We start from the raw sequence: 15,410 nt of genomic DNA on the forward strand, positions 1-15,410 counted from the left end.
AGAGAGAGACAGAGCATGAACGGGGGAGGGGCAGAGAGAGAGGGAGACACAGAATCCGAAACAGGCTCCAGGCTCTGAGCCGTTAGCCCAGAGCCCGATGCCGGGCTGGAACTCACAGACCGTGAGATCGTGACCTGAGCGGAAGTCGGACCCTTAACCGACTGAGCCACCCAGGCGCCCCTATAGTGTTTTTAAGTGTATCAGTTTGTATAACTTGTTTTAGCTATTTCTCTAGCTATTACTATATATATATGTGTGTGTATATATATATATATATATATATATATATATATATAAAATTTTTCAGTCTACTAGTGTCATTTTACCAGTTCAAATGAAGTATAGAAACCTTACTTCCCTTTACTTTCCTCCTATTTTAAATATTACTTCTACATATATTTAGAACATTATAATTTTTGCTTCAACCACTATTTCAGAAACTCAAGAGAAGTCTATTGTTTTTACTCATATTTTCGCTTACCATGTTACTTTTTCCCTTTCTGATGTTTCAGTTCCTTTTTAAAATGTCTTCCTTTCTGCTTAGAAAACTTTCTTCAGCTATTGTTTTAGGGTAGGTCTGCTAGCAACAAATGTTTCTAGTTTTCCTTCATCTGAGAATGTCTTAATTTTCTCTTAACGGCTCCTTAATTTTCTCTTAATAACTCTCACAAGCTATTTTCACTGGATTCTGATTTGACAGTTTTCTTTCAGCACTTGCAAAATGTGCTACTTCCTTTTGGCTTTCACGGTTTCTGATGAGAAATCTGGTGTCATTTAAATGGTTTCTTCTGTCGGTGAGGTGTCCTCTCTCATTCGCTGCCCTCAAGAATTTTTGTAGTTAGTTTTTACAAGTTTGACTATAAAGTGTCTGGTGTGGATTTCTTTGGGCTTGTTGGGGTTCATTCAGCTCCTCCTTCACCTCCTTCTAATGTTAACTACTGCTTACTAAGCAACGGCTGTGTATCAGACATCGTGCTGGACATTTTATGTACACTCTTGCTAATTGCACCCACAAACTTGGGAGTTAGGTGTGTTAGATTGAACCACATGAAACTGTCATGGCTTCACTCAGCTTCTCGAATCTATAGGTTTATGTCTTTTGCCAAATTTAGTACATTTAAGATGTTATTTCTGTGGGTACTTTTTCAGCCTCCCCTTTCTCCTGTCCTTTTTTTTTTCTCCTCTCCTTCTGAGAGTCCCATGACATGAATGTTAAATCATCTATTATAGCCCCATAGGTCCTTGAGGCTGTTAATTTTTTTCTGTTAGATAGTACAGTTTCTATTGTTCTCTCTTCCAGTTCACTGCTTCTTTCCTCTAACATAACATAATTGTTTTGACATCTATCAATGATCTTTTCTCAGTTTAAGATCTTCCTGGCTCTTGGAATTGATTTTCAACTAAAACCTGGACATTCTGGAAATTATAAGGCTCTGCATCTTATTAAGATCTACTTTAGGGGCGCCTGGGTGTCTTGGTCGGTTAAGCGTCCGACTTCGGCTCAGGTCATGATCTCACGGCCCGTGAGTTCAAGCCCCGCATCGGGCTCTGTGCTGACCGCTCAGAGCCTGCAGCCTGTTTCGGATTCTGTGTCTCCCTCTGTCTCTGCCCCTCCCCTGTTCATGCTGTCTCTCTCTGTCTCAAAAATAAATAAATGTTGAAAAAAAAATTAAAAAAAAAAAAAGATCTACTTTAGTTAGTTTAACCTGAAACCACTCCAGTAGAAGGCAAGGGTCATTGCCTTGATATTGCTAAATGGAGGCTGAAGTTCAGGTTCCCACTTAGCTACTGTTGTCACCCAAGGGTGTATCTTGTTACTGCTGAGTGCAAGTGGAAGTTCCAACTCCCCAGTGAGCCTCCACTGGTCCTTCCCCAGCTCCTAGGAGTGAGAATGTCTTATTACTGCCCACTACATGGCCTTCACTAATATAACAGGGAAGGGTGGCGTTTTTACCACTGGGTGGTGATGAAAGTCCTGACCTACCACTTGGCCTCTGACACCACCCCAGCAGAGAGGGAGGCACCTTGTTACTGTCAGATGGGCAGTTGGAAGTCCAGGCTCCCTGCATGGTCTCTACTAACACTATGGTGAGTGGGGGGAAGAGGGAAGGCCTGTTATGGCTGGGTAGCTTCCTACTCAGCCTTTTCTGACACCACCCTGGCAGTTGTGGTAGGGGACAATGTTAGGGTGCCCCATTACAGCCTGGTGAGGGTGTTAAGTCTAGGCTCCCCTCCTGACTTTTCCTGGCATGTGTAGAGATGGGGGGGGGGACCCACAATTTTTCTTTGTGGTATTTGGCTGGAGAGCATTTTTATTCTCTGAAAGTTTCATTTTGCTAGATTGTCTATTTCCTATTCCTTTGACTACAGAGTAGGTTTTTCTTGTTTTGCTTGTCTGAACTCATTGGTACTTTCAGATTGCTGGCTTCTTCAGCTACAAGCCTGAGACAACCCAGTACCATGTTGTCTTGGGTCCTGAGGTCCCTGGCTAGTCTTCCTCTCCCTCTTTTAGAGTCTTGTTTATTAGTTGTACTTAACTAAAGGAGTAAGAAAGAGTATGTCTACTCCATCTTTTCAGAAGTCAGTCTATATACTTACACTGTTTTTGATCAGTATCTCAAAACCTTAGGGATCTAGATGATTTTTCTGTTCTCACTTATATCATTTTCCTTATCTTAAAATTTTTTAGGTGGAGATTCTGAGGACCTAAATTAGAATTGCCTTCTTCAGAGAGAATTTGCATTTGCCTCTGCTGGAAGCCACAAATCTTACTAATTTAGGGATTTTAGTTCTCTTGAAGCATCCTAGTTTCATACAGAATTCTCAGGTTGTTTTCCTGTCCTGCAGCAGGATTGCTCAAGGGTTAGTAGTCAAATTCCAGGGCTATAATTGGCATTTGTATGCAAAGATGTCAGGTACAGTGCTAGAAAAGAGTTTATCTTCTTTCTTTTTGTGGGAAAGGGATTGGTATGCCTTGAAGATTTTCCTTATTTTCTTGCAAGCCCAGAAATGCTTTTCAAAAACTGTTATAGTTTATCCAGGAGATGGTTGTATTGTAGATGGAGGGCCAAAATCACTGGTAGAAATGCAAATCCCTTGTTTACGACATTTGGTAGTACTTCTTTGAAAACGACTGGAAAAGCAATATTCCTCATGATTATCAGATTTTTGTCAAAAGGCCAGACATGAAGGTTTTATTGAGTTTCAAATTCCTTAATTAAAATTGTCATTTTAGGTGGGTGAAATAGATTACTAGAATAATCTATTTTTACATCAAAACTGAGCCTTGCTCACTATATTACCATAACTGAGTTCCAGGTACTGACAAACTTGGTCTTCCTGGGAGGAGTGAAGAACTGGAGAAAACTAGAATATTGGAGGGTATACCTGAAAACAGTGAGGTGTAACAGCTATAAAACATGATCTAACCTGAAGTCTATGGTTCAGTTCCACTACAGCAACTGTAGCTGAAAAGTTATTTTTCCTAAGAGAACAAACCAAATCTTTATGTTCCTGCAGCTAGCTCACTTCATTCCAATAACCTGTTTCAAAAGTCCAGCTCGCTGCATTCCAGAGATCTGATTTTTTAATAACCAGTGCTGTTTTATTCATGACTCTTCTTTCCTCCATTTGTTCAGTAAATAAATTTAAGAAGCCAAGAATCAAATTGGAGCCTCCATAAAACGTGTTCCCTCATCATCTTGACTCTTCTACTTTAAAATACTGTTCCAAGGATGGCTCTGTATAAACTTAATTCTTTAATAACAACATTAGTGATTTCTAATACTTATTATGCGTCAGCCTCTGTTCGAAGCTCATTACATATATTTACTTCTCAAAACAATCCTAAGACATAGGTGTTTCACCTGCCCTCACTCTATAGATGAGGAAACTGAGGCACAAAGTAAAAAAACCCAGTCTCCCAGCTAGAACGTGGTGGAACTGATAACTGATCCTAGGCTGTGTGGTTCTAGAGTCTATGCAATAATCCTCTAGTACGGACTGTGTAGAGCCAACGCCAGACCCAGTATGTGTGATGATATGAGTCTCTTAAAGTGAAATCTAGTACTTTAGTAGGGAATACAGGTTCAACCACAAATACATTTATTTCTCTAAGAACAGTATGCCACTTTTAAATTAAAAAAACAAATTATCATCAGCTGTCTCTGCAGTTTGCTCGCTCTTTATTAAGCTGATAAAAAAAATCCCAGAGCAGAGCAATTCACCAGCACGATCATTAAATTGCAAATCTCTCCTTTGTCACAGAGCAAGGATACACTCAAATGCAGAAAATAACTTTGTTCATAGGAGTACCTGCATCCATTTGTCATGCATTCCAGTGCCTCACGGCCCCCTTTTCAATCATTTAATTCCTAACCTAGTTTCTTTTTATAGTCTGAAAACAAGGAATCACCTAAGTAAGATATCCTTTCAGAGCACTGTTGAACACAGAGATACCTCAGATTCCTGTTCTAAATGTTAAAAATATATTAGCACATACAGAAAATATCTGTAGATCTATTCTGTTATGTTGTAGTGAGTTTTTGTTTCTCCCTTTTTGATAATGTCTTCAATTTCTTCTGAGACTTCTCCTTTGTAGTCATTTGGTTCTATTGCATTTAATTTCTTTTGATACTCCAGTGGCAAACCATTTTCTTTTGCACCTAGGCAAATGACCTAGAAATGGTTAAACAAACAAAAAACCTTTTAGTTAGGAACATAATTTAATATACCACAGCTTCATGTGCTGTATCAAGTGTGAAATATTAGCTTTCAGATAACTCTAGGATAAATAATTATAGGACAAAATACAGACACAGAGTCATTCCCCTCAAAGTAAGCACGAATGTGCTGGGAGTTTTCAAGGTCACATGACACATCCTCATTGAATTTCAATTTTACTCAGTAACATGATTTAAAATGTTTTTAAAAGCTGAAGTATAATTAACATACAATGTTGTATTAGTTTCAGATACACAATATAATGATTCAACAGTTCTTTACATTACTTGGTGTTCATCATGGTAAGTGTGCTCTTAATTCCCTTCACCTATTTCATCCATCACCTCATCCACCTCCATTCTGGCAAGCACCAGTTTGTTCTCTGTGTTTAAGAGTCTGGGTATTTTTTGTTTGTTCATTTGTTTTATTTCACAAATTCCACATATGAATGAAATCATGTGGTATTTGTCTTTCTGTCTGACTTATTTCACTTAGCATTATACCTTCTAGGTCCATCCACGCTGTTACAAATAGCAAGATCTTTTTTGCGGCTGAGTAATAATCCATTGTATATATACTGTGTACACGTACACACACACACACACACACACACACACACCTCATCTTATTTATCCATATTATTGACTATTGATGGACACCTGGGTAGCATCCATAATTTGGCTATTGTAAATAAATGCTGTGATAAACATAGGGGTGCATATATCTTTTCAAATTAATGTTTTCGTTTTCTTTGGATAAAAATGCAGTAGTGGAATTCCTGGATCATATGATAGTTCTATTTAAGTTTTTGAGGAACCTCCACACTGGTTTCCACAGTGGCTGCACCAATTTGCATTCCTACAAGCAGTGCATCAGTGTTTCTTTTTCTCCACACCCTCACTAACATTTGTTACTTCTTATGTTTTTGATTCTAGTCATTCCAACGAATTTAAAATATTTTTATATTAAGACAAAAAATTATTGTATGAAGTTGGCATGATCTATTAAGAAAAAACACAATTCTTCAAAAAAAAGTTATAGTTTGGGGTGCCTGGGTGGCTCAGTTGGTTGAATGTCTGACTTCAGCTCAGGTCATGATTCCATGGTTTGTGAGTTGGAGCCCTGCATCGGGCTCTGTGCAGACAGCTTGGAGCCTGGAACCTGCTTTGGATTCTGTGTCTCCCTCTCTCTCTGCCCCTCCCCTGCTCGTGCTCTGTTTTTCTCTCTCTCTCTCTCAAAAATAAACATTAAAGGGGTGCCTGGGTGGCACAGTTGGTTAAGCGTCCGAATTCAGCCAGGTCACGATCTCGCGGTCCGTGAGTTCGAGCCCCGCGTCAGGCTCTGGGCTGATGGCTCGGAGCCTGGAGCCTGTTTCCGATTCTGTGTCTCCCTCTCTCTCTGCCCCTCCCCCGTTCATGCTCTGTCTCTCTCTGTCCCAAAAATAAATAAAAAACGTTGAAAAAAAAAATAAAAAAATAAAAATAAAAATAAACATTAAAAAAAATTTTTTTTTAATTTATGGCTTATAGGGAGCAGTTTTAGTTTAATCCTAGAGCCTACTCTACCTCTAAATTACACATGAGGGAATAAATAGCAACTATGTTCAGTCGTACTTCCCAGATCCATACCAGGCTAACTCTAGACAATTCCAGATTAGGCCCAGGAACTGGGTCATCCACTCCAGGTGCTATGTCCTGCTTAGGCCTTCCAATAGTACCTAAGTTTGGGTTTCTAAAAAGGGATGGTGGGGTTTCTATCCCACATTCTTTTTCTATGCTTGTGGGAGTGGTTCCTCTGATTTTGAAAGACAGTGTGACTTTTTTCCCTCCATCCAGGGATGGAAACATTTCAGTAGTAGGAAATATATTTTTTTCTCCATAAAAATAAATCTCGGTGCTATGAAATACTGGTTTGTGGAAGAAAAAAATGATTACAAAAGCCTATGTATAGAATAAATCTACCAAAAATTTGCATATATGTGCTATTTTCTACTTTAGGAAAGAAAATACATGTCTAGAATTATGGCTCATGTATATTTCTAAAAGTTTTTTAAAATAAATACATGTTAGGAACATGGTTCTATCGTTACAAATAAATCTGAACACTTTCGATTTGCATTTGCATGTTAGGTAAATATCATATTTGCATTAAAAACATTTTGATTAAAATGAAGTGTTCATGTAGAATTTAACACACACAAAGTCTTATTAAAACAAGATATTTTTTAGCTTAGCTCAGTGAAAATTAAAGAGCAATCGTCAAAAGTCTTTCTAAGTAGCTTACCTTTTTATACTGGGGAGATGGGGGAGCACTCTCATAATTTTTCATCTGATAACTTCGACAAGTTATTTCTTTTCCTTCTTGAGTATAAACATTAACTTCTATTGGGACATATGTTCCACTTTTAACTCCTTCTTGCCTGAAACCAGAACAGCCAAATTTTAACATACATGACTTAGCCAAGTTAGTTTACTGAATTAAAAATTTAACTGTTGGGGCGCCTGGGTGGCTCAGTCGGTTGAGCATCCGACTTCAGCTCAGGTCACGATCTCACGGCTCGTGAGTTTGAGCCCCGCGTCGGGCTCTGGGCTGATGGCTCAGAGCCTGGAGCCTGCTTCTGATTCTGTGTCTCCCTCTCTCTCTGCCCCTCCCCCGTTCATGCTCTGTCTCTCTCTGTCCCAAAAATAAATAAACGTTAAAAAAAAAAAAAATTTAACTGTATATGGATATATGTCCTCCCTATGTATTTGGGAATATAGTAGAACATATAAAATTACCACATCAAAAGTAAACTTAGCATTCCAATTAGAAAGCCTCAGCCTTACTATTACTTGGTATACTTCTAACAGATCTCTATTTATTCTATTGGAAAACATGCTTGAATGTAGTTATTTCAATCTTTGTACCCCTAAACATTGTTCTCTAGGCTACTAAGCAAGAGAATATCCACCCAGAGAAAAGTAGAGAGAATGGTTCACTCTCATTCACCAGTGACATAAAGTATGAAGCATGTCAGATAATCTGTTCTTATCAAGTCCTACCCTATTCTGCCAGCTTTCTTTGTATACATGCTCTACCATACAACTCTTGAGTCTTAGGTATAAAAAGTATCAAGGCATTTCTGATATGTTATCAAAGTTTTTGCAAATTATTATTACTTTTTTACTGATTCAACTGCTACCTTAAAGAATTGTTTTTTAAAAACTGACTCTAATAAAAATTGAACTGCTTTGAAACCAATTAAGAAAATGCAATAATTACAAACATCTTTGTGACTTTTCACAATACGAAATTGCAAAGAGTTTTTTTTTTTTTATAAAAGATAAAAAGAACAAAAATAAGGGCTTCCATTTTTTGCAGAAGAGATTATAAACATCTTCCCCAAATCTTAATCAGAACGTGTGACCCCTGGGCACCTGGATGGATCAGTTGGTTAAGTGTTCAACTCTTGTTGATCTCAGCTCAGGTCTTGATCTCAGGGTTGTGAGTTCAAGCCTCCCATTGGGCTCTATGCTGGGCATGAACCCTACTTAAAAAGAAAAGAGTAGGGGCACCTGGGTGCCTCAGTCGGTTAAGTGTCTGACTTCGGCTCAGGTCATGATCTCACGGTCTGTGGGTTTGAGCCCCGCATCCAGCTCTGTGCTGACAGCTCAGAGCCTGGAGCCTGTTTCAGATTCTGTGTCTCCCTCTCTCTCTGACCCTCCCCTGTTCATGCTCTCTCTCTGTCTCAAAAATAAATAAACGTTAAAAAAAAAAGAAAGAAAAGAAAAGAGTGACCCTTCTAGACCTTTTTTTTTTTTTTTTTTTTAAATTAATGTAAGCTCTATGCCCAACACGGGGCTTTAACTCACAATACTGAGATCAAGAATTGCACGCTCTATGGGCTGACCCAGCCAGGCACCCCTAGCTTTTCTTTTTAGGAAATGCATAATATACCTTTATATTAACCCTAAAGTATAAAGAATATAGTATATGGTTTGAAAAACCAATACACATATACACATCTTTGCATATGATCCACTTTCTGAATTAGTTATTATTTAACTTATAATTAGAAGCCACCTACTCATCCAGAGAACTTAAATTGCTTTTGTTCATTTTCCATACTACTCCCCATACTTCATCGCCAGGACTTTGAAAAATGGTGGCTATACCTCCATGCCAAGTTTCACTTGTTTTGCCTTGGGAATTGCCAAAGTCAAGCTTAAAATCCTACAAAGGAAACCAAAAAGACAGGATCAATATCCACTTGAACCAAAATTTCCCTCCTCAAAATAAATAAAAAATTTACCTTGAACTCCATGCAATTAAAACATAAACTTTGAGTTCCTTCTCTGCGTAAGAAACTGTAAAAAATACAAAGATATACAAGGACCCAGATCTCGACTTTATTTTTTCATATTCTTCTTTAAAAATGAAACACATGCTAAATATATTAGATGTATACATATCTTACCATAAACAGGTTTGAAGGTTTAAAAAAACCCATAATCCCAATGCCTTAACACAACTATTTTCATTTTTGAAAATTACTTCTCAGTCTACCTACATACTCATAGATTTTAATTTAGAGGCACCCATAGTACACATAATTGTTGAAGATGAGTAGCTGTGTAGGGGTTATAACCTTTTCTCTACTTTTATGTATGTAGAGAGTATCCTAACATCATATATCACTACGTCCTCAAGGAGCTGGCATTTTGAGGGTGATTTGGATACTTATTCATCTAACATTCATGAATTGTACTATTATAATAATCGTAAGAGCAGCTAGCACTAGAACTTTACTAGGTTATATACACTGTGCTATGAGCTTTACATGGACTCTCATTTTTATCCTGCCAACAACTTTATTTTACTAATTCAACAGCAAAAAAAAAACAAAAAACCTGTAGTTTATAAAGATCCAGTAACTTGTCCAAGATCTCACAACTAATAAGTAATGGAGCCAGGTTGCTAGTTTTGCTTATTCCCTGTTAGGGATGGGTAATCAGAGGAGATAATCCTGAGGAAGATTAAAAACCCTTCCTTGGTTGTTTGGTGTAGGAAAATTTCTTTCCATCTTTCCAGAGCTTAGTTTCCTTAATAATAAAATTTAAAAGGTTGGACTCGATATTAAATCTAAGGTTAATAATTAATCTTTATCACCTTATTTTCTTAAAAATGTCAGACATCCAGGAAAAAGGCTGCTTTGAGTGACCAGTACCTTTAGTTGGTATACTGGATGTTCTAGAACCAAGTAGCCCTGGCAGGACATCAGGAGAGCTGTTAACAAGTTACAACCACACTAGGTACTGGCTGTCTATTACTAAATCCAAGTTCCACTTTTCTGCTGCTTTTGACATAGTTAACCACCCTGTCTTGATCAGCCTCTTCCTGACTTTCAAACTGTTTCCTGCTCTCAATTCCCTTTGCTAATTCCTCCTCCATACCAGGTCTTTAAATGTTAGAGTTTCTAGGGCTCAGTTTAGGCCCCTTTCTCTGTTCATCAGCAATTTGCTCAAGATGATCTATCCCCTCCAATGACTTCAAATACCATCCAGTATTCCAATTCTCTTTTATTTATTTATTTTTTTAATTTTTTTTTTAACGTTTATTTATTTTTGAGACAGAGAGAGACAGAGCATGAACAGGGGAGGGGCAGAAAGAGAGAGAGACACAGAATCTGAAACAGGCTCCAGGCTCTGAGCTGTCAGCACAGAGCCCGACACGGGGCTCGAACTCACGGACCGCGAGGTCATGACCTGAGCCGAAGTCGGACGCTTAACCGACCAAGCCACCCAGGCGCCCCTCGCTTTCCAATTCTCTTTTAATCCAGCCCAGATCTCTCTTCTAAACTTCAAGAGTGCTTGGAACAGGGCCTCCCAGACAGTGAATACTTAATCAATGATCACTGATATTTTTCTGCTCATTTGGATGTATAACCAGCATCTCAAACTCAGTATGTTCAAACTGAGCTTAACTCTCCCGCCAAAACTGATGCTCCTCTTCTCTTTACAAGCATCACCATCATCCATGCTATTGCCGCAAAAACCTTAGTTGCCTCCTCCTCCCTTCACAATCAGTCACCAAGGCTTAACACTGTTATCTCCTAAGTATCTCCCAAACCCATCTACCCTCGACTGCTACCACTCCAGTTCGAGGTGCCATTATCTTTAGCATGAATTGCTTCAGAATCTTTCTAACTGGGCTTCCCACGTTCACTGTTGTCTCCCTCTTCCAATCCATTTCCCACTGCAACCAGAAGGGGCTTTCAAAGTTGTGAATCTGATCTCTCATTTGCTGAAATTCTGCAATAGGGCTTTTCATTGCTCTCAAGATAAAAACCAAAGTCTTCTGTGGTCCTATAACATGCGGCCCTTTTCCTACCTCTCTAGTCATCATTCTTTATCCTCCTTACACACTAAACTCCAGCCATAGTAGCTGGATGATCTAGCTTCTTCTTTCCTGAGGACATTTGTACATGCTGTCCCTTCTATTTTCTTTGCCTCCCCCTGCCCAATCATTCAGGTCTCAGCTTAAAAGTCGTATTTTCAAGAAGAGCTTTACTGAGCTCTTAGGTCGGGACTCCAAGTCATACATACACTTCCATGGCACCTAGTACATCCACCCTCCCCCACCCTTTTTTTAAAGCCTTCATTTTTCTTTTTTTTTTTTAAAGATCGGTTTTAGGGGCGCCTGGGTGGCTCAGTCAGTTAAGCGTCTGACTTCGGCTCAGGTCATGATCTCGCAGTTCGTGAGTTCAAGCCCCGCGTCAGGCTCTGTGCTGATGGTTCAGAGCCTGGAGCCTGTTTCAGATTCTGTGTCTCCCTCTCTCTCTGACCCTCCCCCGTTCATGCTCTGTCTCAAAAATAAATAAACGTTAAAAAAAAAAATATCAGTTTTAGGAAGGTAAACCTGAGAGGAAGGTACAACATGTCTCCTTTTTAAAGTCACCATATCTGTAAATGAATAATCATTTGCTTGATAGCTCTTCCATTGGTCCCAACTATAAGCATCTGAACTTCTTTCACATTTCGGCAATTCCCTACCTTCTGAGTCTGGGGGATGGGTGGAAAGTTCTGTAGCCCACCTCCCATTTTTGAAGCTTCAAATGCCAACAGTTGGTTCTCCCAGCTTTGCTGGTAGTCAGGGCATGGGCACTAGCCAAGAGTTAGCCGGTCAGGACACCCATGTGGGGCTTTGAATCAGAAGCTGGTGCTAGTGCCCAAGGATGGCAGAAACTACACCCTGGAGGTGGTGGCCACACTTAGGTTTCAGGAACTGCAGGGGTATAGTGGCGGCAGCCCAGGCAAGGTCCAGAGCAGGTGGTGTCAGTGATGCACATTGCAGCGTCCATGTTTACCAAGGTCAGCAGTGCTGCACCAGCGCCCTCCTGGGCTGGTTCTGTCTGTGATACTGACTGTGTTATGGTGGCTGTGGTTTCCTTTATGCCTGCCTGTGTGTGTGTGTGTGTGTGTGTGTGTGTGTGTGTTTCTAAGTAGGCTCCACAACCCAAAGTGGGGCTTGAACTCACCACCCTGGGATCAAGAGTTGCATGCTCCACCTACCAGCCAGGCACCCCTGTGCCTGCTTGTTTTCTCAGCTCTGTAGTCCTACCTTCCTGGTCATTCATGAGCCCTCCAACAGCCTTTCAACACATTCTTTTTTCTGCTTAAATCAGCCACTTTCTGTTGTTTGCAAATAAGAACCCCGACAACAACAGCAGAGACCATGCCTAATTCAACAATGTCAAAAGGTTTGGCACAATTTTCCTTCTTTCATTTCTTTCTTTTTTGCGTGTTACCTCCTATAGACCTAGAGGTCCTCAAAGTAGCCAACTTTACTCAATCACCTTTGTATCTGCAGGGAAGAACATCTACCAAATGAAGGAATGGACTGTAGTGAAGAGCAATGATTTTTACCAAGGTGGGTTATGGTTCATCCAGACACTGGACTTAGCTGAGCTCAGCACTCACTACGGATGAGACTCCCTGCCAGCTTTCAGGACCTCTCCAATCAGGAGCAAAAGGCGGGTGAATGGAGTTTTACAACAGGTGACAAGTCCTGCAGCGAAGGTGTAGGAGGGAACAGAAAGGAACCGATTCTCTGCCCTGGGGTCGGAGAAGGCGTCTCAGGCACCAAGCGAATGGATCCTGTGAGCGTGCCCATTCAGCAGGTGGGCACGAGAGGGGTGGCCGGACCTGGGCAGAACGAGCAGCCTAGGGAAAGTTAGGAGGGGACTCTAGGAGACCCAGACGGGCTTGCTCAGGAGGGCAGAACCCAGACGGCGAAGAGAGCCCCGACGTACTCTCATCAGCGAGAGGTGGATTCCCGGCCCTGAGGAATCAACTTCTGGAAATCCTGCTCCCTCGTCCGAGGGGTGGGCACGACGCTTCAAGGGCCGCGGGCAGCACTGACCTGCAGGCGGGCCACGCAGCAGAACACGGCTGACGGGTTTCGGAGGTGGATCCGCTCGGTCAGCAGATTGCTACCGTAGGCGAAGTACAGAAAACTCTCCCCCTCCTGGCCCCGGAGGTCCTCACAGCCCGAATTCGCCATGCTCCACCCAGACACCTGCACCGCAGCGGTGTCGGCGGCAAGACCGTGAGGAGGGGACTGCGAGCGTCCCAACTTCAGTGACAAACCGGCCGGCGACTCTAGGGTTAGGGGAAACGCGGGACGCGTGGGCGCGGCGAGTCGGATGCGACCGCCCTTGCGATTGGCTGCCGGTCACAAATGTTGAGTCACCCCATCTGATTGGCCAAGCCCATCACCTCCTCTCAATTCTCCAGTAAGGATTCTGAAATACTCAGACCTGAGGCGACCGGGAGCCGACTCCTCATTGGACATGATCCTCTTGTTGTCCCGCCCCGGTGTTCAAGCCTCCCTCTGATTGGTGAGTGGGCCGGCACTACACGGAGGTGCGTCAGGTCTGGCGGGTTCGGTTTAGGGGGTCGCTCGGCCAGCGTCCCAGCCTTGTTTTTTCAGCTTCAGGTGGCGCAAGCGTGCTTCCCTGGCTGTGGGTGCATTTTAGGTAGCTCTGGGCACCCCTGAAGCGAAACAGCTGCCCTGGCCGCGCCCCCGACGGTTCCCTCACCTGGCAGCTCACTCCCGTACCGCCCTGCCGGTTTGGAGCAGTCGGTCACTACGGGTCTCTTCCCCCCACAGGGTGGTTCCGGCTTCCCCAGCCCTGATCATCTGCGTGGAGAAGCCCCTCCGAATGTCTGGGATTCCCTTCCCCGACGGAAGTAGCGAGTCGGTTTCAAATCCCGATGATGCCATTTACTGGCCACCTACGCTTGGGCAGCTCTCATCTGCTTCCTCCTTTTAAAATAGAGATTTTAATATAAATTATGATCACAGTTACATAACTTATGATCTCTTATCTCACAGGGTTGGTTTAAGTACTTAAAGAATAGTTTTGTTAATGTTATTAGGAGCAAAAACTCCAGTGTAAAATAAGATATAAAAGCCTAAGAACAATGAAATAAAACCTTGTATCCTTAAACTTTGAAATGAAAATATTAATTTAAACTCAGGGGAATGGCTATCCTTGGTACCCAGATTTTGATTCCTAAATACCACTCTCCACCAAAAGGTATGAGGGATCGTCGGAGAAATTATTTATGCCAGGTCAAAAGCTAGGAATGAGTAGGAGCGGTTGGAACATCTTGTGACAGAAAGTCTGGAAGTATCCAAGAAAAATGAGGTCCTTTCAGAAGGACATGGGACCCAGCTTGAAGGAATGCCCACTGGCCAAAAGTAGAACAATTTGAGTACCAAAAATAATGACTGCAATTGATTGAAAATGTCAGACAGAAAAGTCCCACCAAAAGAGTAAACCAAATATAAAAAACAATTTTTAAAAACCTAATTTGCCATGGTGACTATTACAGCAGCTCTTTACTCTGAAAAGTGGTAATTTATTTTTTTTTTTAATGTTTATTTATTTTTGAGACAGAGAGAGACAGAGCATGAACGGGGGAGGGTCAGAGAGAGAGAGGGAGACAAAGAATCTGAAACAGGCTCCAGGCTCTGAGCGGTCAGCACAGAGCCCGACGCGGGGCTCGAACCTATGGACCATGAGATCATGACCTGAGCCGAAGTCGGATGCTCAACCGACTGAACCACCCAGGTGCCCCTGAAAAGTGGTAATTTAAGAAAACAATTTAAACATTTATCCTGCCCTTCTACTTGCAGCTGTATTTCAGGGGTAACCAAATAGTCCCAGTTAATGAGGAAGCAGTTCTCTTTACAAAAGTGTGCCAGCTAAATAATGCAAAATGAATGATAGAATGAGAAAATCACCATTTTGTAGCCCCTAATGAAATAATTGATTTTTGCCAGGATCATCAATGAAACCATTTGGTGAAAGGGTGATGGGGAACAGAATACTCGCATAGGGCCAAATTATCCCCAAGGATTACTCGTTGTAGTCAGAAGGAAAACATAATGACAATGAAGAAATCTGTTCCCTCCCACCGTAACCTAGATCAAACTTATCACTAAAAATGTACCAACCTGACATTACGTCTCTCCTGATGTGATACAATAGGAGGCACCAGTATGGTCTATGAAGTATTGTTTCCCAAACTCTTTCACTTCTATACAATCAAGCATAAGCAGGAACTACAAGGATAGAAGAATAGAAATGACACCAAGAGGAAACAATCAGAAAAATCCTGAACAAATGGTGGGGCATCCTG

At 41.4% G+C, this 15,410-nt stretch overlaps 1 protein-coding gene across 2 annotated transcripts; it reads right to left on the minus strand.

Moving 5' to 3' along the window:
• Window positions 1-2,252: 2,252 nt before the first annotated feature.
• Window positions 2,253-13,539, minus strand: GGCT (gamma-glutamylcyclotransferase). Of its 2 annotated transcripts, XM_049641652.1 has the most exons (4): window positions 13,123-13,532; window positions 8,789-8,934; window positions 7,006-7,141; window positions 2,253-4,677 (listed from the first exon to the last, which is right to left on the minus strand). In XM_049641652.1, the coding sequence occupies exons 1-4, from the start codon at window positions 13,261-13,263 to the stop codon at window positions 4,519-4,521; spliced, it is 582 nt and encodes a 193-aa protein (XP_049497609.1). In that variant the 5' UTR covers window positions 13,264-13,532; the 3' UTR covers window positions 2,253-4,518. The 2 variants fall into 2 exon arrangements, with proteins under 2 accessions (XP_049497609.1, XP_049497610.1); XM_049641653.1 differs by lacking the exon at window positions 2,253-4,677 and having other exon boundaries at window positions 7,052-7,141; window positions 8,877-8,934; window positions 13,123-13,539.
• Window positions 13,540-15,410: the final 1,871 nt, after the last annotated feature.

Source organism: Panthera uncia, chromosome A2 (genome assembly GCF_023721935.1).
Source record: "Panthera uncia isolate 11264 chromosome A2, Puncia_PCG_1.0, whole genome shotgun sequence".
Lineage (NCBI taxonomy): Eukaryota > Metazoa > Chordata > Mammalia > Carnivora > Felidae > Panthera > Panthera uncia.